This window comes from Equus quagga, chromosome 9 (genome assembly GCF_021613505.1).
Source record: "Equus quagga isolate Etosha38 chromosome 9, UCLA_HA_Equagga_1.0, whole genome shotgun sequence".
Classification (NCBI taxonomy): domain Eukaryota; kingdom Metazoa; phylum Chordata; class Mammalia; order Perissodactyla; family Equidae; genus Equus; species Equus quagga.
This window is the reverse complement of record NC_060275.1, coordinates 112,125,461-112,152,235: the sequence shown is the minus strand read 5'-3', so window position 1 is coordinate 112,152,235 and position 26,775 is coordinate 112,125,461. Positions and strand designations below refer to the sequence as shown.

The 26,775-nt window shown below is 39.6% G+C and overlaps 1 protein-coding gene across 4 annotated transcripts in view; it reads right to left on the bottom strand.

Annotated features, from left to right (window-relative positions):
• CTNND2 (catenin delta 2) overlaps positions 1-26,775 on the bottom strand; it is an 881,420-nt gene that overhangs the window by 94,470 nt on the left and 760,175 nt on the right. For 3 of the 4 annotated variants that reach the window (XM_046672368.1, XM_046672369.1, XM_046672370.1), the window contains exons 15-17: positions 22,297-22,470; positions 6,517-6,591; positions 5,336-5,486 (exon numbers count right to left, since the gene is read on the bottom strand). In XM_046672368.1, the coding sequence (XP_046528324.1) occupies positions 5,336-5,486; positions 6,517-6,591; positions 22,297-22,470 (400 nt within the window). The remainder of the gene's footprint in view (positions 1-5,335; positions 5,487-6,516; positions 6,592-22,296; positions 22,471-26,775) is intronic. The other variant, XM_046672371.1, reaches the window with a different exon arrangement.

Sequence of the window (26,775 nt, the reverse complement as noted above, 5' to 3'; positions counted from 1 at the left end):
TTCCCTGGACGCTGTGGAAAGATGCTGAAAATGGACATTGCCTCGATGCCTTCCTATCTCTATTTGGGATTCGCCAAACCTCCTCTAGATCTGTTCTTCAGAATAAATAACCCATATTATTCATCCACCAGTTAATTAGTTCAGCAAATACGTACTGAGTGCCTGTAATGGGCATAGCAAAGAGCTACACAGTATAGGACATAAAAATAAATATGTTACCTGATCTGGGCTTATTATCTCATTGGGGGAAGATGCAATGCATACCACAAAAAAAGTAAAAGACAACACAAGAATAAAATTGCACAACACAACTCTTAAGATAAATTAAAAGACTTCTTCTCAAGTAGGTGCTACCCACTTCCACACTCAGTTCAAGGAGTAGCCTTCATCAGGTAGGCCACCCTGATGTGGGCTCTGAATGATGGGTGGAAGGTCTGCAAGTGCAGTGATGAAAGAGCAGGCCAGGGAGGGAGACAGCTTGGGTAAAGGTCTGTAAGTGGGAATGATGGTACAAAAACTGGTATGGCTGAAGAATTCATGAAAAAGAGTAGTGAGAGATAAGAGGCAGTTTGAGATGAGCAAGGGCCAGGCCTCCAGTGTGACCCCAAGACATTCCCAGGACAGAGAATCCTGCATGTTGAGAAACTTACTTGCAGTGCCCATGTCACACTTAGTAGCTGCTTTGATACAGTCTGTTGATTTTCCATGCTGTCTGCAAACGCAGCAAAACAAAACAGCACATATGATGAAATTACTCTCTTTAGGATTATTTTCCATGGATGGGTAGAAACGAGTTAATGACTAATGTTTGTCAAGTAGTGGATCTCTCTTCTGTTTAGTGTCTGTGTGTACTTTATGTTTTTTACTTTGTTGGCGTTTTGTTTGTTTGCTGATAGAGGGTGGAGATTTGGCTAAAATAAATATCTGCCGTCTTCATCAGGAACCAGCAACCTGCTGAAATGGATGGCATTTTGCTAACTTGTGAAAGCAATACAATATTCTTTGCTCTTTTCACTGAAGCTAATTATTACCATTATTTTCCTTTAAAAAAAAAACTTTCTGGGTGATGAAACAACACTTTGTGCAGAAGGATAATTACCATTTTTGGAAGGTGGCAAAGAAAAGTATAGATGTGCATTAACCTGGACCACTGTGCTACGTCATTCAGAAGAACACAAAGATCCAGCTACTGCGTAATTATTGCCCAATGGCAGAGACACACACAAAGCCATGGAAGCCCAAATAGGAAGACACAGGAGAGGGAGAGCATGTGACACTCCTTTTAGTGCTACTATATGATCCCCATTACAGTTGATACGGCAGGGTGATTGTTGTTCAATAGCCTGTTGGGAGTTTTCTGGATAATGGAGTCTAAGGAAGATGAACCATTCCTTAACCAGAGTGTAGTAGCTGCTCCTCCCCCGCTTCTAACGAAAAGAATGACCTAAGAAGAGATGTAATTTAAACTGAAATCCCAGAAGTGATGATGGAAAAAACTGGATTCCTTCTGAAATTCTGAGTGTCTGCATACATCCAATAAATTTTAGGAGGAAAATGAACTGGCTTTCTGATGATGTTTTATTTAATTTCCTTACATAATATTTGGCTAATTTGGAGCTCATTTTAAAATGATGGCAAGACAGCATAAAAAATTTAGTTCAGTCATTCATTCAACAAATATTTCTGCAATCTCTACCATGGATCAGGTGCTGTTCTAGGTACATGGGCGCCATCAGTAACAAACAAGAGAGAACTTCTTGCCCTTCATGGGCTTACATTCCAGTGGGGAAGATGGACAAGAAACAAGATAAATAAGTAATATGTTGTATATTAGAAGGTGATCTGTGCTATGGAGAAAATAAGGCAGGGAAGGAGGTAGAATTTTAAGATTAGTGGCCAGAAAATGTTCTCTTGGGAATATAACACTTGAGTAAAGACCTGAGTGGGGTGAGGTTTGAGGTGCATGGACACCTAGAGGAAGAGGATTCCAGGCAGAGGGAACAGCAGGTTCAAAGGCCCTGAGGCAGGATTGTGGCTTATGTGATAAAGGAACCACAGTGAACCAGTAGCCGCAGCAAAGTTAGTGATTATGAGAGGGGAGAAGGTGAGGCTGGAGAGGGATCAGAGAGCTAGATTGTATAGAGCTGTATCAGCCCTGCCAAGACTTCATTTGACACTGAGAGAGATGAGGAGGTGTCGGAGGGTTTGGAACGGAGACATGACATACTCTGACTGAGGTTTCAACAGGACCTCTCTGGCTTCTGCAATGAAAGTAGACTGCAGGGGGTGAGGGTAGAAGCAGGGAGATTGGGTAGGCAAGAGACAATGGGAATTTAGGAGAAAAAGCAACAAAGATGAGAACTGTCAGATTCTGTGAAAATTCAGAAGGAAGACTGGATTTGTTGACGGATTGGAATGAGGGGTGAGGCGCCAAAGGGGACTCAAGGTGCCTCTCCTGGACCACTGCAAGGACAAAGTGCTATTTGCTGCTGTGGGGAAGGACTGGGATTGGGGGCAAAGATAAGGAACTCAGGTCCAGACATGTTATATTTGAGATGTCTGTTGGACATCCAGTGGGGGCGCTGGACAGACAGCTGGACACAGACATCTGAGATCCATACAGAGATATCCATGTGAGAGCTGTCAACATACAGATGATCTTTAATACCATGAAACCATATGAGGTCACCAAAGCTTTGAGTGAGAGATGATAGAAAAGAGAAGTCCAAGTTTAACTTTTTTTCATTCTTAGTTCAAAGTCATTGCAGCTTTCTCTTCAATAATAAGTTCTATACAGCATTTTCCTATAAAAATCACTACTTTTATACAATATTTAAAGTAAAAGGGTCAGCAAAGCTCACATTTCTTTTCTCCTAAATAGAACAGAACGGTGTTTTTTTGTTAAATTCTGCTTTTCTCATTCAAGAAAAAAGTTATTGATTCCATAAGCCCATGACTTAGATATTTTCACTTCTATTTTTAAATGCTTGCCGCCCTTTCCTGTCTGGTGACATTTGATAGTAAAGGCTTAATTTAACATGGGCTGCGTGGAGCTGCAAATGTTCCTGCCTCACACAGAGTACTAGATAATGGGCTTCTGAGAGAGAAGAGATGCCTAGAAGCTAGAAAAGCAATCAATAGTTCCCTATTTTGTTATATTTTAATCCACCAAAAGAATAAAACACGCAAACACACAGTACCTAGCAGTTAGTATCCAGGCAGCAGACTGATTATCTATTGATTTTTCCTCCATTTTCTAGAAGAGCAACAGGATTTTATTGGAACCTACCTTGTCTGAAACAACTGTGTAGGGAAAAGGAAACTGGATATGGAGGAGGTCTCTTGACCTTTCAGCTAATGGTCTAAATATAGGGAATCCACAAACAACATTTAAATTAAATTCAGACTAAGTATAAATATCAAATCGCGAGTTATTTCATACTTTATACTGTATTGCGAGTTTAACAAATAATTTCATTTATTAGACACAGATCTGAAGTCTGGTTTCTTGTGAATAAACACATGGCTGGAGACCTGCAAAACCTTTGGCTTTCATTGGAGGATATAATGGGTATTGTGAAATGGCAGGAGGAAAAGTGGCTGGTTCCCAGATCACAAACAGCTTAGTACACCATGCTCAGGAATTTGGATAGCGGAAACAGACCCGTGTATCTATGCAAAATCTGGACCCCGGCCTGGTATTCCAACTGCCCCAGGAACGGAATCTTGCCCCATTGCCCACTCTCACCTGCTTTCTCCCAGTCCCCCAGAGGCTACATAACCTGAACTTTTGCCATAGTGGGCAGTCCAGCTCCTTGCCACCTGATGTCCACTGACATCCATTACCTACAGTCAAGCTTGACAGGCTTCATGCTGCACGACTGACCAACAACCCTCCTAAGGTCATCTCTTTGATCCTAGATGCCTACCAGTAGGACAATAGTTCGTGGGGAAGCTTGTGCTTCTCCCTGAGCAGGTCCTTGTGGTTCATCAGTTCATCAGGCATCCATAGCCTTAGCCTGGACATCTTCCCACCCACAGAGGGAGGAACCAGAAGGCCTCTCCTACCTGGATTCCCACCATTCACTCTGCGTCAGGCACACGAGGCCCCTTGAAAGCCTTGAACCCACTGGTTCACTTCCAGCTCTCCCTCTAGGGGGCCGTCTGAGGGACTGCTCTTTCAGCTTAGATGCTCTTCCCCTGAAATATCCAAGTGGCCCACTCTCGCCTCCTTCAAGTCTTTGCTCAAATGTTCCCAATAACTCCCATCTTGAACTTGACCTCCTATATTTAAAATCACAATCACCTATGCTAAGTGAAAGAAGCCAGACACAAAAGCTCACATATGATATGATTCCATTTATATGACATTTCCTAAATATAAAAATCCATAGAAACAAAACACATATTGATGGCTGCCAGAGGCTGGGAGGAGCGGGAAATGGGGGGTGACTACTTAATGGGTACAGGGCTTTCCTAGGGTGATGAAAAGATTTTGGAACTCGATATAGGTGGTGGTTGTACAACATTGTAAAAATACTAAATGCCACTGAAATGGTTCACTTTAAAATGGTTAATTTTATGTTATGTGAATTTCACCTCAGTTACAAAAAACTGCAACGTCACTAATTACCGTCTCCTTTACCCAGCTCCATTTTCCCCACAGAACATTTCAACACATCCATCCTGAGTTGCACGTGCTTATTTTCTTGATTGTACGTCTCCTCTCTCCTAAATGTAAACTCCACAAGGGCAAGGCTTCCCATCTGTTTTGCTCATCGGTATAATCTCTGGGCCTAGAACAGGCCTGGGACAAGACAGGTCATAAGTAAATATTTGTCAAAGACATAAATGAATGTGTGACTTCTTTAATGCTTCATTAATAAAAGATTCTCCTAATTTCTTGAATACCAAATTAAAGGGAAACGAGTCTTTGAAAAATAGGATTAAAGAGCCAGTACAGTGTAATCCAAAATAAATTTTAAAACAGAGAGGGAAAGAAAAGTGGTGTGAATCCCATGAGAATTCCAGTTCATCAAGTGGAAAGCAAAACAGGCTGAGAGGGATTTAGAGGATCAGGACGATGGATCCAGTGATGAGCATTGTGGTCGTTTTTAATTTGCAAGGATTAGAAATGTCAACAAACATCGCATTTTCCTCTTAATTCTAAAAGATAAAACGGCGCACTGGATTTATAATAGAAGGAGAGCTGGAAAACCGAGGCCTCTAATAAATGCACGTGCATTTCTTCTGCAATAGGGATTCAATCACACGCACCACACCAGGAAATATTTTCGGGTAAAAACCGAGAGGCTGTGAATCAGAGAGAACGTACCAATGAGCTCCTTATTTCTGACGTCCAAGGCCATGTTCCGGAGCGCCGTGGCCACCGCGCACACCACACGGTCGTTATCTATTCGGAGCAGCTCCACGAGGATGGGCAGGCCTTTTTCTTTCCGAACAGCAGCTCGGATATATACTGACCACTGCAGAAAGAGGGACAGTAAAGATGTTAGAAGCGGAGGCAGAAAACCCTACAAGCAAATAGCATGTGCAGGTTTTCAGACGGCCATTTACAGGAGCCAAAAAGGTTGAATTACCAAGACCTAGTTGTAGAATGGGTTGAACGTGTTAGACATATATTTAAAAGTTTTAACTTTATTTTTTGCCTTCAGCATATGATAAAATTTTCATGGTTAATCAGTTAATGAAATTTCGTTTCTCTGGTGCCAGTGTTTTTAGTCAATCAGTTGGAAAGCTATTTGCATATGCATACACCTGATGTGGTAAGATATGGAGGTGTGGGACAGGAAGGGCTGGCTATTGACATTAAGAGGAATAACAAAAGAATCCTGGAAAAAGTAGAAAATGATAAAAAGTTGAGTGTGGGTAATTTTTTTAAAGAGATTTGAATTTGGAGTTGGGGCATAGCGATGAGTTGCCTAATATACTGACAGGAAATTGTTTGCTGAATAATAGAGATTAAGTGAGCTAGAAAAATGTAGGGATAAGGAGAGGTAAATATGACATTGAAAATCCAGAGAAAAATTGCAAAAAAAAATTGTAAAACATTAAGATTAAAACGTATTATGTCTAGGGCCATAATTTATACGGTAAGACATACACTTTGTTTTGGGTTGGCAGTTGGCAGCTTTAATGGGATCCACCTCATGTTTACTATGGAAATGTACTTGCAATATTAGAATGATAAAGCATTCTGATTCATTTAACAGAATGCAGGTAGGCCGAGATTTTTCAGACATTTGCATATGCACTATACTCTTGTACAGTGTTCCAGAGAAGAGTATGTATTATAAAAATAGACCAATGTTAGGTTTAATCTGTTGCAATTTCATTTATGATCTAACAAAATAACATTCATGACATGAGGTTTTGGATTCTGTGGTAGAGGCCTCCTGGGGACCACCAAAGACAGAGCCAAGTTCCCATCCCTCCCCCGCCAGGGCCCTCCCCCCACTTCCCCCCTGGGGCAGGCACCCCAGAGCTGGCTCTCACCTGTGGCAGGCAGGGAGCCCCCTCTGGCAGTGAACGTAGGGCATACGCCATGCCTGCCACATCCTCAGCCCAGCCCTGCATGAAATATGAGATTAAGAAAACACACAACTTCATCCCGTCCTACGTTAGAAGTCACATTCACATAGTTTCTTAGCACCATCAACTCATGCTCTTGGCTTTCCTCCTGCCCCCACTCTGTGCCTCCAGCTCCAGGAAGCCTGAGGGGGTGGGGAAGCATACAGAACTCACTAGAGCATCTCTTGATTGCGATGAACTATTTCACAGCCCTGCCCTCAGGGAACAAAGAAACGGATGGTCAGGAAGTCTTAGACATAGACAAACACTGAGATTTGGAAGCTGCTAATTGGAATCTGGATGTGTGGATGTCATACCCCTTCCCAGGGAGGGAGGTGCTTCATTAAAACAATACAAAACATCCTTCATGTCCACTGGAAATTTCATTTACAATTTATCATGCTGAGACATGATTTTCATCTACCTTCTCTACTATTTGTGAACTTTCTGGTCTCTGGTGCCCAGAAAAGACTGGAAACCTCAGCTTATGCAGCCCATTCATTGTTGGGTTCTTCCCTAAAACTAAAGAGGGAATCTAGAAAATGGAAGAAAATGGAAATCAGAGTGTGGGGTCAAGGTTTACAAAGTATAAGATGAATATCAACAATCAATTTTAACACTGGGGAGATATATTCCGGACCTTTTGAGAGACTGTAGGGAATGTTTTTGCAAACTTGGGCAGGCTGAAGCATGAGCCCTAAAGATGACCTCTTTGCCCAGTACCACCTTATTCTAGGTTTGCACATTAGTGAACCCTTCTAATTCCGTAAGCTCCTAGGTGGTCACCATTAGTGTTCTTATTTTATAGATAAGGAAATCTAGACACAAAGATGTCAAATAACTGCCTCCAGGGGTCACCTGTGCCTCTGACCTACAGTCCTGTTACTCCAAATCTGCTTTTCTTTATGATGCTGACAGCATCACTGTCTCATTCTCTCTTTCCTAATCCTCTGTGCTCAGTCTCCCAGACACTGCCTTGCCCTCCCCTCCCTCCTTCCAAACGTCAACAGAGGAGAACCTGGCCCTACCTGAAATGAGTTGAGAAGGGAAGGATATGACTTTGTTTTTCCTTCTTAGTTTTCCAGCTATTATATCCCTCCCATGTTGGATGAAAAGATGATTTGGTGTTTGGAAAATAATAAGAGTCCTTCAGCTTTGCTGGGAACCGATTTGAGAGTAAAAAAAAAAAAAAAGGCTATGTATGGCCAAAAATGTGTATGAGATATAGATACACGTTTTTGGTATGAGAATATGGTCATCAGTGATATGTTTTTCCTAAGTAGAAAGGGATAATCAGACAACAGATTTGATCTTATATTATTGATGCATACAAAATAACTTTTATTTTGAAACTTTTAGAGGTGTATGTATGGACAATTCCCAGTATTAGCTTAGGATATGATAACTTAGAATAACTGATTTACATTTCACTCAAAAGATGTTGCAAGTTTCCATGAATTTTCTTGGCATGCAAAGATATGTGATATTGATGCTTTTCAACTAGCAGCCAACCAATTGACCAGTCTTGGAGTAGGTTACTACATACTTTGCATACGTAATCCACATATGAAGACTATGTGTAACCCAACAAGAAGGAGTAAAAGACAGAGGCTGAAAGGAGAAAGGCATGACACAAAGTTATTTGGAAAATGAGGAACATTCCCCAGGTGTGTTCAACACAGAAACATGAGGCTCATACAGAGTTTTCCCAAAGAAGTGAGTTACCTTGGAGAGCACAGCAGCCTCTGTGGTGGTGAGAAAGATGTATGGGTTGCCAAGAGTTTTGTAATCAAAACAAAAGTAGTTGTATCACTGGCATAAAAACAGTTGAACAAGGGAGAAAAGTATACCATAACTCATTGTGGATGAGGAAATCTTTGGATGGAGCTTGACTTTTGCAAGCAGAATCAGAGCATCATGTACCAAGCAGTGTAGAGGGAAGGGACAAAAGGCATGGACCAGGATGCCTTTAAGAAGAATGGTCCATGAGCCGAAGAGAGGATGCTTGATGATTCAAAATGAGGAGAAGGGAGAGAAGAAAGAGGAGCAAGAAAGGAAGGGGAGGATGACAAAGAGAAGATGGAGGAGGAGGATCTGGTTCAGGAGACAAAAGCACAGAAACATGACCCAAACTGTTCCTGGTGATATGCTTTCCCAATGAGGACCTCAGGAGACTTATTAGCCCTCAAAATAATCTCAGTGAAAACAAACCTAACACTTAAACCAAATGCCAGGTACTCTTCTTTTTTTTTTTTTCCCCACATGTATTAACTCATTTAATCCTCACCTCAACTCTATGTTGTAGGTACTATTGTTACTGCCATGTTACAGATGAGAAAAGAGAGGCACAGCAAGGTCACACAGCCTGCAGCTCCTTGACCAGGTCTTGAACCCAGGGAGCACTGCCCCAGAGTTGGTATGCTCAACCACCATTCTCTTCTGCATCTCAGAAAGACAATGTAAGTTATACACATCTACACTCATAGTTGATATAATCCCTTACAAATTCACCAACTAACCTTGGCCTCATACTTCATGTTATTATTTTAGTCTTCCAATAACCTATTTGGTACTCCTCTAAACTCCCAAATTAAAGACCTTTGAGCACTGTCAATGGAGCTACTGGACATTCTAATCTAGTCTTGAGAACAACTTTTCTGGATTTAGCAGACCTGATACAAGAAGTCGTGTCTAACTGGAATCACAAAGAGAATAGCCTTGTGTGTGTCAGGAAAGGATCGACTCTATTTGCATGTGATGGGACAATTTGAAATAGCAAATACTGTTCCTTCTCCTCCTCCTGACCCACGGCTCTTTCTGGGGAGAGGCTCTGCCACTATTTGGCTCAAGAAATGTTGTCAGAATGGGATAGAGCACAAAGCAGCAAATATTTAGTGTTTCAGGCTAGAGGGTACAGATGCAGGTGAAAGATGAGATACACTTGAAAGGGGATGAGAATGGACAGAGAACAGTTTGCCTTCTCCACAGAGTCATCATAGAGCCTCGGAGCTGGAGAGAGAAAGGATCCAGCCTCAAGAGGAAGCAGGGGGTGTGACTGCATCATGGGGGGGCTGCCACCTGAAGTGCCCCTGGACAAGTACCCCTCTGTGAGAGGCTGATGATAAAATCCCTCCAGAAGATGGTAGAATGGAGAGTCAAAAGAAGCTCTGCTGTCCTTTCTGGAGCTCAGCAGAGTCTGCGCAAGACTCAGTGAAGTCCTCTGCACCATCATGGAGTGGGGGTCACACAGTAGGAATGGCAACATGGCTTGCCAGATGGAAGAGTATTCCTGTGAGCCCAGTGTGGCATGGGGTAGCCCCTGAGGAATTCCGTGGTCTTGAGTGAGTGGGCTGTGTAAGTCAGCTGAGGAAGAAAGGCGAAGGACCCAGGGCCGTAGAGGGGTTACTTGAGCAGGAGGCGGCGGACACATCAAAATGGCAGACGTGGGTGATGCCTGTCTGGGTTAAGGAGAGGATGTGGCTGCATCTCAGGGGAGATCAATAGTGAGGAGAGGCAGGTGCAGGCCAGGAGAGCACCTTGGACCAGAGACAGTCCAATCACCAATCACTATGTCCCAGCTGAGAACCCAACAGGTTGAGGAGGCTCATACTGGGCAGGAGGCAGCTTAAGACAGAAATGAATCCAGACTGAGAATGGACACCCAATCTCCACCCTTGCAGGGACATGCCTGTAAGACCCCCCAAGTTGAGCATCAACTGCAGGGGCCAGGAGAGGATGAAGGCTGGCAAACATAAATTTTAAGCCTGAAGGGACTCGGAAATACTTGAATTTGTTTGAAGTTAGCTGGAGATGTTTAGATGAAATGTTGTTCTTTTTGCCTTTTTTGCATCAGGCAAATGAAGGCTCAGAAATGAAACTAAATTGAATTACACAAAACAAAGAACTTGACATGAGTTTGTGTCCAACAACGTTCCTCATTGTCTGTATTGTGGGTTTGGTAATATAGTGAAATCAGTAACTTTTTAACCCTTTCAACCCAGGCTACCTCATTCCAGTGTGGATTCCCAGGGACTTGACTTTTAAAAACCCCAGTCCAGCCATAAACAGGATGGATGGCTATAATTTTTGCAAAAATTTCTCCCCTTCTTAAACTAAGGTGATTCCATTAAGGCTGATTTATGTTCCTATAGGGAGATTAACACTGTAATTTAACTAGCTTTTCCCTCTTGTAATGCTAATAATTTGTTAAATAATGAGAGAGAGTATTCTCTTTTAAGTACTAAATATTCTATTATGAGGCTGAACCCATTATAGTGCTAAAATTCTGAATTTGTTGATTAATATCTCTAGATTTTCAAAGTGCTCCTGCTTTAGAAGTATTCTGTGATTAAATGGTTTTGTTACTTGATTGTTTTCCCACTGACTTCTTTTATCAAACTAAGATAGTTTAATTTGCACCACTTTTCTTTTGATATGGTAAAGAAAAGTTACATTTTCAAACCAAACTCTTCCAAACACGACTTCGTCTTTCAGAAGCATTTTAGCATCTTGTAGTGTCATGGGCCACAACGTGCTCAAATCCTACAGCTGTACAATGAGTAAGACATTGCAATGAATCTAGTACAGACTGCACGAGATTCTCAAATTTGTTTTAGAGTTCATTTACAAAGCCACATTATTTACGGTTGTATCTCATTCTCATAAGAGGGCAGAAAGTAAAAAAAAAGAGCTAACTTATTCAGTCTTATTTTAACTGGTGGTTTACTAATAAATAATGTTAAAAAAAGGTTAAAGCTACAGAAAACGTGTAGCTTTTCCTGCATGTCTCCTCAGTATTCGCTCTAGCATGGATTATTATCTGAATTGCCAAGTTCCTCCAGGTGGTGAACAACTGTTTGGTGGCTGCATGAAGATTTATGAAGCAACTGGGCAGTGTTCACACAAGGCTCTTCAAACGCTGGGGCTCCTTTGCAATGCGCATAGGATTCAGGTGTCAGCTCTTTAAATTCAGAGCTACATTATAAGATTATATATTTTTGTTTGCAAAATTTATTTTGAAAAGTCGTGTCTCTAATCAAGAGGAGTAGTGAAGAATTCCCTTATGTTGGTAAAGCAATGAATCAATTTAGTAAATAAAAATTTAGTTAAGGTGAAGGCAGCTATTGCATATTTAATGTGTTTTTCTGTTTGTATTTTTGAAATGTAAGTCAGTTTAGTGCAAAGATGGGATTTTACTGCATCTGTTCATGCAGTGTTGAAAATTTTAATGTCCAACAAGAGAATTTCCTAGGGCAAAAAGCACTTAGATAGACTTTTGTGGTAAGAACAAATAAAGAAGGTCAAGCTTAAGTAAAAGTGACACAGAGCAAGATTTTTTTATTGTGAATGCTATCAAATATTAGAGATGTCATCACTGTATGCAGACGGCATTTAGAAATGCCTTCCGGGGAACTAAATATGACCTTGTTAGATCATAGGCATGCATGGTCTGAGACAAAGGCTGTGATAGGTCGTACTCTGAGGCTCCTGCATGCCCCCTAGTGGCAGGGCTGGTAAACACCCCCTGAGAAGGGAGACTGACAGGAATGCAGGTTCAAAGTGAAACTGCTAACTTCTGCCCTCTAGACAATGAGGATCGTGATCAAGCAGTGCAGGCATGGCAGATTCAGCGACTCTTCACTCAATATAAGAAAATAAATGTAATTCAGTTGTTTTTGTTCTCACTTATTAGACACCAAGTCAGAAAACTTCTCCTTTAATATGCATCCCTTTTTTTTCTTTTTAACTATGATGCCTCAAGGGGACAGGGGGCCAGATTGCATATTTTTCTTTTGGAGCCAGAAAATATGCCATTTTTGGCACATTAAACAATTTCTTCCTTTTGGTGATGGGGTGGGGGGAATCTGAAATTTGTCTTTAGGGCACAGTCTGGAGGGACCATGTTGATACGAGCCCTTTCAGTCTTGCAAGTACAAGGCACAGTTTTCATTGAAGCCCTTGGTAGTAAGTTAACTCGAGTGACATTACTTTTTACTAAGATATTAAGCATTTTATTTTGCAACACAAATTGAACATATTAGCAACTCTTTGTCCCTTTAGAATAGAAAACTCTATTTTCTTGAAACTAGATTTAGATTACCTTATGCCTGCAAATTATTAGTCATTGTTGGTGGTGTATGAGTTTGTGGAAGCATGTGTCTACTGAGGCCCGGAGTTGAGCCCAGATTATGTTAAGAGGGACATGTAAGTGTGATCTTGACTTTTTTTTTTTTTTTTGAGGAAGATTAGCCCTGAGCTAACTACTGCCAATCCCCCTCTTTTTTGCTGAGGAAGACTGGCCCTGAGCTAACAGCCCTGCCCATCTTCCTCTACTTTATATGTGGGACGCCTACCACAGCATGGCTTTTTGCCAAGCGGTGCCATGTCCCTACCCGGGATCTGAACCAGCAAACCCCGGGCCGCTGAGAAGCGGAACATGCGAACTTAACCACTGCACCACCGGGCCGGCCCTTAATCTTGATTTTCTTAAGAGAACATTTCTGGTTGAGGATTTGTGTTCTTTTTCTGCTTCCTGCTGGTGGATGGTGATCACATCTTGGAAGTCACATGTTGAAGATGGCAGAAGAGCTGACAGCCTGGGTGAATTAATTCATGGAGGAGAGCTGCCCTCCTCACACACCTGCCCTGACCTGTTACATCAGGAGAAAATAACTTGTATCTTGTTTGAGCCCTTGCATATTAGGGGTCTTTTTGCTGTAGCAGCTGGCATTCCTCTAAATAATGAGACATGTTAGTGTATTAAAATGAACTCTAATCATTGACTCTTAGCCCTAAGGTTTTAACTAGTAATGTTAGAAGTCTGATTCCTCATTCCTGTCCTCTTCCTTGTAAAAATGATCCCTTGCACATCCTTGTGCATTGTGTATATATACACCCTTGTGTCTATACTCCCATCATAGCACTTACGATGGTTTCTGAACTTTTTATTTACATGTTTATTATACTGGGAGGTACCTCACAGAAGGTACCAAGTCATATTCATCTCTTTATGTCAATTGTCTTCCAATTTATGGCTCATAGTTGGAGATTAAAAAATGTTTAATTGGGGGCCGGCCTGGTGGCACAGCAGTTAAGCTCATGCACTCTGCTTTGGTGGCCCAGGGTTTGCCAGTTTGGATCCCAGGCAGGGACCTATGCACTGCTGATGTGAATGTGGTAGGCGTCCCATATATAAAGTAGAGGAAGATGGGCACAGATGTTAGCTCAGGGCCAATCTTCCTGAAAAAAAAAGTTTAATCGATGAAAGAAAATGTTAGGTTGATTTCCAGCATCAAGTGCTTATTATTTAAGAACAGCATTCACCACTGAAAGGAACTATGCAGAAAGGATCAAAGCCACTGCAATTTTTGATAGGGCCAGCAAGTTCTAACCAATTCCACAAAAGTGCTGTTAGGGTTTAAAGTGATCACAGGCTCCTTTGCTAGTTTTTCCTAAAGCCAAAATCACCCTTTAATTCTGTGGTCCTTGTGTGCAATGCTAGAACTTTTGATGCAGGGCTTATGAACACTTGCTTGTCCTCAGGACTGAAGAACAGAATATTGATGTCATGTCCCAGGCCACCATAGCTCTGATCATGCTGGGACGGTTAAACTGAAGTTTTTATGTTAGAATTCCTCTTTGACCTCGCTGCTCAGGTACTTAACCATGTCAGTTCTCAGGTTAGCCCACGTCTTTAACTGGGCTCTGGAGGGTTTCTTCTACAGACACTTTTACAATTGCTCTAAGTAAACTGGTATCCTGGGAGTTGCCTTCGGGAACAGGTTGTGCCTGCTAGATACCAAACCAAAATCAACTCTGTATACAACTGGACCCAGCAGCTTACGTTGTTTTTCTCAATGTTTAAAACTTTTGCCTCACTGTCTTCTCACTGACATTGTTGCTGATGAGAAATCAGCTGTCATCCTTATCTTTATATGGACGTGTCTTTTTTCCTCTGGCTGCTTTTAATATTTCCTTTTTATTACCAATTTTGAGCAATGTGATCACGATGCACCTTGGTAGAGTTTCCTCACGTTTCTGGTACTTGGGGTTTCTTGAGCTGCTTGGATCTGTGAGTTTATGGTTTTCACTAAATCTGCAAAATTTTCAATCATTATTTCTTCAAATAGTGCTTATATTCTTTTTTTCCTCTCCTCTCCTTCAGGGATTCTAATTATATGTACATCAGGCCACTTGAGGCTCACTGATGATCTGTACTTTCCTTTCCTTTTTTCTGTTTCGTTTTGTATAGTTTTCATTGCTGTCTTCAAGTTCACTAACTTTTTCTTCTGTAATGTTTAACCTGCCTTTAATCCCTACCCATATATTTCTCATTTCACACATTGCATCTTCAACTCTAGAAATGTTATTGGGGTCTTTTGTATATTTTTCACATTTATACTTAATGTTTTGAACATCTGAAATACAGTTATTACAACTGTGAGTCTGGTCATTTTAACATCTACATCAGTTCTGAATTGGTTTTCAATGATCAATTTTTTCTGCTCGTTATGAACCATATTTTCCTGTTTATTTGTTTTTAGGGTTATTTTTGATTAGATGCCAGACATTCTTAACTTGGTGGGTGCTAGATATTTTTGTATGTATTCCTATAGATATTTTTAAGCTTTGATCTAGGATGCAGTGAATTTACTTGGGAACTACTGATCCTTTTGGATTTTACTTTTAAGATTTAACAGGAAAGACTAGATCATATTTAGCCCATGGTTAATTATACCTCAGCACTGAGGCAAGGCCCTCCTGGGTGCTCTACCCAATGGCCCATGAATTCTGAGGTTTTCCTGTCTGGCTCTTGAGAGTGCACACTAAACTCATCCTTCTGTGAGTGCCAAGTTTTTTTTCCTCTAATAATTTCAGGAGGTTCTTTCCTCAGCCTTTGGTATTTCCCTCACGTGCATGCACTGCTAGTTCTCTGCTTAATATTTGAGGGGGACCCTTTGTAGACCTCTAGGGTTCTCTCTATGTGTGGCTTTCTCCTCTTTGGTGTTCTGTCCTATGAACTCTGGTAGCCTTGGTCTCCCCAGATTCCCAAGCTCCTCCTAGGTTCCCAATCCTTGTGCCGTGGTCTAGAAGCTTTCTCAAGACAATGAGGTGGGGTAATCATGGGGCTTACCTTTTTTGTTTCCTGTCTCTCAGAGATCACTGTCTTTCATTGACTAAGGTTTAGCATCTTAAAAGCCATTGTTTCAACTATTTCTCTTTATTGTTGTTATTGTTGTCATTCCTTAAAGGAAGGTAAATCCTTTGGGACCTTGTCACTCCATCTTGGCATCTTGGCTGGAAGTGGGAGTCCCTCAGGTTTAGCTGCTTCTATAGGTTCATAAAGCAATTCTGTAACTCAGGGCTTTGGAAGCCAGAGGACTGAGTGACAATGATGAAAGTAATGATAAATTATCAGAACACAAGTTTATTCTACAGTCAATCTGGAGGCAAACGGCATTTACAACACAAGTGCAGTTCTTGCTATCAGTACTACTTACTGGGATCTTAGAAGAAGTCACTTTGTCATGTGTAATTAGGGTCCATGACTTGGTTAGAACTCTGCTTCACTTGACGTTGTTCTCCTTAGGTTGGGCCCATCCCCGTCCTGCCTCAGGCTGGTCAACATGTCCAACTGAGTGTATGTCTCTAGGAGTCTGCTGATTGGGCAGAGTCCTCATATAACCTCTGTGTTTTTTCTGGCCCAATTTCTAACCCTTCATGCTTCCTGCTCCATTTTCACCATAATCTTTCAAAACTCTGTTTCTTTGCATTTAAACCTTATGCTTGACATCGCACTGTTAACTAGGGCAAAGGCAATTCTCTTTGCCTTAGATGTCAAATTATGATTTTTACTTTTATTTGCTGCACTCCACTAATCTGCCCTGGTTCTCTTTTACAAGACACACTAACTGCTAAGCTACACTAAATTCAGTGCCCTTCTCAAAGCTGCTGTCCCTATCTCTCGGGACAAGTCTCAAATTTCCCAGTTCTCTTATTTTTTATTCATTTGGGTCACATGGCCACAGATTCTGTTTCCTTCTTCCCTACATCTATGTTTTATCATGTTACCTCCTTAAATATTAACAGATTAATGTCCAACTATCTCTTTATTCTATCTTATTTTAAAAAGAAATGGGAAAATAATAGACTCTTTAAGAACAATCCTAATTTTAGGAGGAAAATTGACTATACAAAGATAGCTAAAATGTTTGGTTAAATAGCAAGTACAGATAATATTTCTATACTTCAAACCCTGGGCTTTCACAGAGTTCAATTACAATAGAAATAACCCATAAACAGGAGGTGCAAGAGCATTCATTCATATTGTGGACATCTTCAACCTACTATCTCCAGTTGTTTTAATATTCTATGACAAACAAAATCACTGTACTGTAAATGAGAAAAAGGTAACTGAAGTCCATGTTGGCTATGAAAAACATTTATCACTTTGCTTCTGCCATAATACCATTATGTTTTGATGCTCATGAACCAAGTAATGAATGTTTTAAAGTTTAAAAGGTGTTTAGGGCCATTATGAAGATCCAGTTTGCTAGTCAATTTGTCACAGAAAAAGAGTGTGCACAATCTTCCCATAAAGAGAAGTCATTGTTCCAGATGATGAGGTCTATGAAAAGCTGTCTCCATGCAAAATTCTGGTGTTTTGGGGCTGGCCCCGTGGCCGAGTGGTTGAGTTTGTGTGCTCCGCTGCAGGAGGCCCAGTGTTTTGTTGGTTCGAATCCTGGGTGTGGACATGGCACTGCTCATCAAACCACGCTGAGGCAGCGTTCCACATGCTGCAACTAGAAGGACCCACAATGAAGAATATACAACTATGTACTGGGGGGCTTTGGGGAGAAAAAGAAAAAAATAAAATCTTTAAAAAAAAATTTTGGTGTTTTATCTCCACATTTCTGCTTTTGTTTGGGTCATAAAAAGTTAAGGACACTAAAAAAATGCAACCAAATTTCAACAGTTGCTATAAAAACACATTCTTAGAACTCTAGATTTCAGATGGTAACACTGTCCACATGAAACTTGGATGCTGTTGTGTATCCTAAATCAATCTTTTAATTACTCAAGTTTTTCATAAATCAAGTTGTTTTTGTTTTGTTTTTTGGTGAGGAAGACTGGCCCTGAGCTAACATCTGTTGCCAATCTTCCTCTTTTTGCTTGATGAAGATTGTCCCCAAGCTAACATCTGTGCCAATCTTCCTCTATTTTGTATGTGGGATGCCTCCACAGCACGGTTTGGTGAGCAGCGTGTAGGTCTGCACCTGGGATCTGAACCTGTAAACCCTGGCCACCGAAGTGGAGCATGCAAACTTAACCATTACACCACCAGGTCAGCCCCAAATCAAGTTTTTTTAAGTAAGGATTTCTCTGTTCTTTGTACAAATTATTTTCAATATTTTAAAAATTACAACAATTTATCAGTGTTTGGCTTAATGATTATCTTCTCAAATCAACCCCATGGATTATCTATCTGCCTTTCCATATATTCCCTTACCATTTAATATGGTAAATTAATAAATTATACAATAAATGATAAAAATGTGATTGAATTATATGTATGCTTGTGTATTTGCATTTTGATAAGAAAACTCTTACGTAAGTATATATATTTATAGCAACACACAAACATGCCTTAGCGGCCCCTTGCCCTACCTGAGGATTATTCCATTTGTCTAGAGTTAATAGGAGGGGCAGTGCTTCGTATAAGTAAGCTGGAGATCCTGAGAGTCAAAATTCTACTTTAACCATTGGGATAGAAATCTTTCTAAAATGCTTTCTGTTTTCTAAAATTACTAGTAATAGTTTAAGTTTTTCTTAATGACAGTGGGTCAGCGTTATGATTTCCAGTTACTAAAATATATGCAACAGCCAAAAAGTTGAATGGCCTCTGATGGCTTTTCTTTCTTGCAGCCTAGTATTTACTTTTTCTAACTCTTCCACCTTTTCTCTTTGCCATCAGGTGTCTATCCTCCCTTCTTATGGCAGATCTGTGTGTCTGCTTGTCTGTTTTTAAGAGGTGCTCCTTGCACTTTTTAATTTGTTGCTTGAAATCTGATGTGGACTGGGAAATCTGATGGTCATAGTTGTTAAACTTTGTCTAAAATACAGAGCAGCTTTTGCGACATTGATTTCAGCTGTTCCAGAACCTTCTGCTTCCTTCTTGGTAGTCTCTACTCTATTAGTAATGGAAAAATTTACCAAATCAATGCTCTCTGCATATGTAGACATGAATTTTACACTGGAGACAACTGTGCTAAATTAATGTATAGGTTTATGCCTTGAAAACAGTCAGCAAGATGTGTTTGCTAGAAAATATTGCGAACTTTTATCATATTTCTTCCATAATTCTCATATAATCCAAAAGTAGGAGAGAATTTTTAATATCAACATAATATAAATTAGTGTAAAATAAATTACTATAACGTAGTATAAATAGTAAACATATCATTTTATTACTTCATACTCCTAAAGACCCAGACATATCTCAGCAGCTCTCCCAGCTGATCTGACGACCTGTAAGACATAGAGCCTGGTAATTTAAACAGAAAGTTCAACACTGCAGGAATTGTGGAACTGGGCAAAGCTATCTAGATCTGCAGCCTGCAAAGCATTGATGAGTCTGGAAACTGAAAAGAAAACAGTTCTCCCATAATTCCTTTCTGTCAATTTTATTGTATTGACCATATATTCCAATCTGAATCAAAGAACCAAATAAAGAATCATAAAATGTGACCATCTGTACATGGCCTGGTAATAATATGTGCTATTAACTGCTTAGTGACTGATAGATGTATATAAATATGAAAGATTGTTATCCACAAAAAAGACATGTGGCTATAGATGCTATGTCAGTTAAACACTTGCATTTGAGTATTTTTGCTCATCTAAGCAGAGGGCTGAGCAGTAGGGTACAAAGGAATAAATAGGACTTAGCTTCTGCCCTCAAAGAGCTTACAGACCAGATTCCCTTCTAGAGAACATTCTTAGTAGCTCAGAAAGGACTCATAAAAATCAATGAATAATTGGTGACACTGATCCTCAAATTTGATGTTTAGAAGTGGTGCAGTTCTTGGTATGGACCGTCTTTTTTCCTCTGGCTGCTTTTAAGATTTTCTCTTTACTACTGATCTTGAGCAATCTGATTATAATGTATCTTGGTATAGTTTCTTCATATTTCTTGTGCTTGGATCTGTGAGTTTATGGTTTTATATTAAATTTGAAAAATTTTCAACAACTATGTCTTTGAATATTTTTTTCTGTTCTCTTTCTCTTTTATGTCTCATCTGGGGACTCCACACATTCATCAGGCCACTTGAAGCTCAATGATGCATTGTAAATTTTTTCCTTCTTTTTTCGGTGTTTCATTTTGTATAGTTTCCACTGCTGTCTTCCAGTTTGCTAATCTTTAATTCCATAATATCTAATATGCTTTTAATATCATTTCCATGTATTTTTTGCTTCAAACATTGGACTTTAAACTCTGGAAGTTTTATTTGGGTCTTTAATATGTTTTCCGTGTTTCTAACTAACTTTTTGAGTATAAGGAATATAGAGTTTAACTTTTAAAGCAAAGGTTGTAGTCTTACACTCAAAATCTTCCAGGGCTCAAAGACATTTCTCCATTTTTAAATTCTTATGGTAAGAATCTAAGTATTTCTCAAGGAAAATAATAATTCACTAAAAAATCATATTTTAAGGGGGCACACTCGATTTGCCACCATCTAGATGGCGTTGTGCCTCAGGTCAGACTCATGCCTACAGCCCAGAGCCCACTTTCCCATGCCCATCTAGGTAGTCCCCCAAGGCAGGGGAGCTGGGTAGGGACTTGCAACAACTAAGTACTCTTAGCCATGCATAGTGACAACCCCTTGGTGGCCTAGGACATCCCGCTCCCATCTTTGCATCCAGTGTCATGACTGATCTGCATAATGCGATGTGAAGCAGCCACGGGCTTCTCTGTTTTCAGATGGCACATCTCAGACATAATGAGGTGTTAGAATTTGCCCAGGGTCAAGAAGCTCAGAAAAGGTGGAGCCTAGGTTGGAATTGTGATTTGAGTCAAAGCCTCCTAAATTTAGAGGGAGGTAAGATCTAAGGATTAGTTTAAGGGAGTGATTTCCATTATTATCTCTTTTCTAGACATGTAAGGTTATACTCTGGAATTCTGCCTGGCATGAGTCTACTTTTGAAGCTTTTCTCTGGTTGAAACCAACAGATCGCTGCATTTCAAGCCCAGCCCAACCTGAATTCTTGCGGTACAACACCAGGGCTGCCTATGGGCAGGGGAGGAAAGGGTCAATTATGCTCATTCCTAAGACTCTCAAAAGAAGGGGTGGGCCTGCCCATGCATCGGTAGCCAACTGCTGAGAAGTTATTGTCAGGGACTGGGCCCCAAGAGCTGGGATGTCACACCCAAGAAAGACAGTAGTCTTGCAGCTGGGACTGCAACAATGGAAACAAACGATGACAGAGACAGAGAGGTAACAAGAAGGCAGATATTGAAAGGTACAATAAGAAGGGAGGGTATAGTTACATGACAATACTGAAGCCAGTATGTATGGTACCTATGGTACTGAGCTTCTGAGAATTATCTGTAGCTATGTCTCTATATTAACATTGTTTTGAAGAAAATGAATGTTAAAGAAAAGAGTGATTTATGCATATCCCAAACCCCAGCCTTTGATATTAAATGAATGGAAAATGGATGGTAGAGGTCCAAACTTCCTCTCGATATTTTCCCCATTTCCTCTCATTCTAAGAGGTTACACTTTTTTATGCAAAAGGCAAGTTAGTTCATGCAATGATTAGTGGCCATACTCAAGAATTCTTTGCTATGGTGAATCCCTTTCTACCCAAAATGAGGGTCATGGAGATTTTCTGTGGAAACCCATCAGGAACAGCGTGTGTTTATCAGGACTCAGAGAAGAAGGCCCTCCTGATCTCCTTCCCAATCACACATTTGCTTTACTTTAACATTTTTGCCAAAGATAACTAGCAATACTGTTCTTCTCTACAAGCCCATAACTTAAAAATGCAAGAGGTTCTTTTCCTGCCAGGACGGGACAAGCTATAACATCACAGGGATACACATGGGTTTTTATATAAAGTGTTTAGGTACGAGCTCCCTTAACCAGTCAACAATAGTGCTTTGAAAAGCATCAACTTGTCACAATCTCCCCCGAAAATGAAGTAGCTCAGCTACACAAACAGAACGGAAAGCATATCACAGCATTTTCAACGACTGTACTTACATCTACTCATCTGCGTTTTGTAGTGATCTTCAAGGACCCCTGAGCTCTTAAGAAGAATTTAAAAAAAAATACCTCTTGGAGGGGTGGGGGGTGCACACAAAGGGTGAAGGGGTGCACTTAGAACACGACCGACAAACAATAATGTACAACTGAAATTTCACAAGGTTGTAAACTATCATAATCTCAATAAAAAGTTAAAAAAAAGTAGACGTTAGCTTCTGAAAAAAGCAAAAATAACAAAAAACAAAAAAGCAAAGAAACAAAACAACAACAACAACAAAATACCTCTCTATGTCCAAGAGTTCAATGTAACTGGTCTTTCTCTGATGTCCTCAAAAACTTGATTAGAATTGCATTTCTCAACACTGGACTCCTATTACTTTCTAGGAACGTGCTCTTAATTCCAGATTTCTTTTTTATTGTAAGGAACTGGTCATACCTTCCAGCTCCCTGCAGCCAAGTTCTGCAGGGCGCCTGCTGCCCCTTCCAGCGTGTCTGCATTTGAGCACTCAGAGAGCAGTGTGAGGTAGGGTTTGACTATTGATGGGTGCCACAGCATCTGGATCCCTTTTGGTGGTTCTGCACAGTCTGGAAGAGGTCCTACTCCATCCCACTGGTGGAAGAAAAATGAGAGAGTCAACATCTTTAACATCATTACACTTCCCAGTGTAATTGCCTTCTGCAACATTACAGACAAAAATAAAAGCAGGGAGTCATCACGTTTGGTGAATATCTACTGCATGTAGGGTAATGTATTAGCTGTCCAGGGACCACCCAAAACAGGAGAGCCTCTCCTGCCCACTGAGAGCTTCTGATGGAGGGGAGAGGGGTTGGAGCATGTACATAAGTGAATGCAACTGGCAGTGGAATGGATAAGCTCTCTGAGCACCACTCTAGCACACTGCTATAGGAAAGGAGAAGAGATGGATTCATTTTGATGGGGTAGAGTAGAAGAAGGCTAAAGAACAAGGCAGCGTATTTTACAGTTGGCATACTATTGGCACAACATAGTAGTAACAATCAAATCTCCTCACTTAGCCATAAGTGTTAACTGTGATAAATTCCTAGATAACTTGTAAAATAAATATTTGTTTGATTTCGAGTACTATCATTGCATCTGTAGGCATCAAACAAATGACAGAATGGACAAAAGAGAGAAAATTGCTATGGTTTATTAGATGCATTGACATGAGCTACAGGCAAATCTAGAGTTTACAGCAATTCTGTTAAGTTTGCTCTGAACCGAATCTATTGAATAACAGGAAAATGTGTAATTAAAAATTAATTAAACATAATTTAAAAATTATGCCTTATATGCACAAAGGAATATCAGTAGACTATTAAAAATGATAATTATGAAGACTGTGTAGCAACTTGGATAAACGATTATGATAAAAGTTAAATGAACAAAGCAGGATGCAAAGTGGTATGGGGTTTGTGCTTTATATCAAGTAAAATGCATCATAAAAAACCTGTAACGATAATAAAAATTTATTAATAGAATGTTTATATCTTTCTTTTTTTCTATACTTCAAATTTTCCGTTCTATTACTCTTATAATTTAAAAAATATTAAAAATTGCAATAATGATTCTGATCTTTGATCACATACAGCCTTTATCTTTTATGAAAAATAAAGGCAATGAATATAACGAGAGTAGAAATGAAGTACTAGTGACCGTTTAAAATAAATACAATCTAAATGACATACACTAAGCTTTCTCGTAGATATTTTATGTATATACATATGTGTGTGTGTGTATATGTATGTATAAATATGAAAACAAAACTAAATTTCAGAATTTGTGTAAGTTCCTTCATTCTGAAAATTTTACTGGAAGAAAATATAGGCCTACTTCATATCCTTGTAACACAAAAATTGAAGTGTTGATAGAGATAATATAAAGTTATTTAACTGTCACAAATAAATTCAAGAATTTCATCATTTATTTTCCATAAGAAAAATTAAAAATTCATGCCTTCTTTTTCTCAATTACGATATAGCTTAGTTTAAGTCAAGGCTAACCCACAGAGATGAATGACATCCCATGGATAGATATTGGACATCCCATTAAAGGTCACTTTCAATGAAAGTGTCGCTCAGTTTCAACTTTATAACAAAGACACTCAGTGTGGGAATCTTCCTGTTCTTTTAACCAAAGTCACTTCTAAACTGTTCAAAGATAACTTTGTACCCATGCACAGCCTATCAATTAAATCAGCACATCTCTTCTAAATACATAAAAAAAACAAAATTAAAAGTGAACCAGAATTGCCACATCACTCCTGGTTCATTATTTGCGACTGTCTCATTGCATTGGATGGAAGGATGGCACTAGCACAAAAGAACAGTAATTTTGCAGGTTTGTTGATTTCAGTGACGAAGCAGGGGTAATATTAGCTTCTCAAAGGAAACCAGCCTGGGGTACTGAATCTATCTGCTTGCGCAACAGGAAATGGAAAATCATTTCATTTGGTTTTTTTTTTTTTCATTTTTTATTTTGTCATCTCCTCAAAACTTTTATGCTATCATTTTCATATAAAGATTTGACAATATTCAGAAAAATCAGACTAGGAAATTTAGAACTCAACAAGGATGAAATTTCCCTCTCATGTACAAACTAACAGAACAGCAGGAGGTATGTAGAAGCAGTATTTGCATGCTCATTACAAAATGTGACAGCCAAACTATAAAAAGAGCAAAAAGCAGCTGTGTTATCATTTGCTGGGTTTCATCTTGTTCTCGTTTTCTAACTCCTGCGCAATAAAACAGGATAAATGGTTAAATCAGTAGACAATTTTCTTCTGCTCTGACATGTGATCTATGTAGCTCTTAAATACCATTTATTACAATCCTTTTTTAATGGTGACAGAGAGAATCTGAAGGAAATAAAAGGAAAAGTGATGTGAATATGGATAATCTTTGATGACAAGTAGAAACGGGGTTCAAAGGAGAGTCTCTGCTATTTCGGAACATTGACAGCACCTGGCACGTCAAGACCGAAGAAAAAGCACTATTTCAAAGCCCGTCAATGTATTTGGCCTTGATCTGGCTACTTCATTCAAACTTTTACTGAGTTAATAGGGAAAGAAGTATCAATCGTCCATTAAAAAATAGGTTTTCATCCCCTATAAAAAGACCGGAAGTCTTCTTTAAGAGTTGTGCCGACATACTCAACATACATTACCTAACAAGTCAACATCAGCAAGACTATACAGCAACGGTGACATCAAGATCAGACTAAAGTTGTCAAACCATCCTGCACATACAGATTTTTAATGCTAACCTTCTTCTGCAGTAAGGATCCACGAGAAATCATGGGATACGCAATTCTTTTACCAAAGTGGAAATATGTCAATTTATAAACTTAAATAAAAGATGCATCTATCCTTAAATTTCTACAGAACTAGCACATGGACTGGAGGCAAGCAGCAGCTCAATCTTTAACACAGCCAGAACACTGATGATCCAGCTCATTAGTCCTAAGAACACAGGATTAAATTTATAAGCCTTATGCGAACTGTGTTTGTTTTGGACTATATCTTGAGGGCACATTACCCCAAAATTCTCTGAGTTTGAAATATGAAAATAAAATACAAAGAAGCGAAATGTCATAAAGTCAGGAGACAGAACTTTCTATGTAATAAAGACAGGGCACAACCAAGGAGACAAAGTATTTCTAGAAAACCCACAGGGCCATGCTAGCAGAGTATTTTTTGATTACAGTATCTGCATTACTGCCAATTTGTGACATACGCAAAAATACAAGTGTGTATTTCTATATCTTCATTTATCAGGTTAAAGTTTAAAAATCAAGAAGAGACTAGATAAAAGGGAAGCAGAAGCAAAAGGAGAAAGATATTTGTGGTTTAAAAAGTTTTATTCCAGCCTGGGGGAACTTTTCAGTGAAACCATCCCCTCCTCATAGTTTTACTCTTCATGCTTGAAAGTTAAATAAATGTTCCTCGGTTTTGCAGGTGTTTTTATTTTCATCTGTTATATTTTAACAAATAAAACTTTCAGAAGTTCTAGCAGCTCTTGATTCTTAAAGGTGTTACTTAAATGTTCAAATTACACTTCAAGCAAGTCATAGCTGTTAAATAGGAAACAATATCAGAGAGCGTATTTCTCTGAGAATAAAGCTCCGCTTATTCATTTTCTTGTTTATAGGAATTTAGAATTTTACACATATATTTAGAGTTCATGAAGCTAGGGATTGAGTGGGTTATACCAGAGTTTTTGAGATTTTTTTATGGATAATACTATGGGTTGAAGGTTTGTGTCTCCCCAACATTCATATATTAGAGCTCTGATCCCCAATGTGATGGTATTTGAAGTTGGGGTTTTTGAAAGGTCATTAGGTTTTGATGAGGTCATGAGGGTGGAGCCCCCAAGATGGGTTTAGCATCCTTATAAAGAGATGAAGGGACCAGAGCTTTCTCTTTACCCCATGTAAGGACACAGCAAGGAGAAGGCCACCTGTGAACCAGGAAGAGGCCCTAAACAGACACTGAATATGCCAGCCCCTTGATCTTGGACTTCCAGCCTCCAGAACTATGAGAAATAAATGCTTAACACCCAGTCTATGGTATTTTGTTAAAGCACTCAGACTATAGCAGACTAAGACAGTAATCACAGTGAGGACTAAGAAAACTTGATGTTAGCAGGACCTTCCAGCTACACCATGTCTTTTCTGCCACGGCGCTCTCGTGGGGACAAGCTAGCAGCAAACAAGGAGAATGTGGCAGGATCATGTTGACAGTAGGTCACAGAGCAAACTGATTGCTTTGTCATCCCACATAGTATCAACACTCAATAACCTATCATACCTTCATAACAGAACATAATATTTCTTTACTAGCTTTAAATGTATGACTATATGAGTAATATCAATAAACAAATCAGTGAACAATTTATA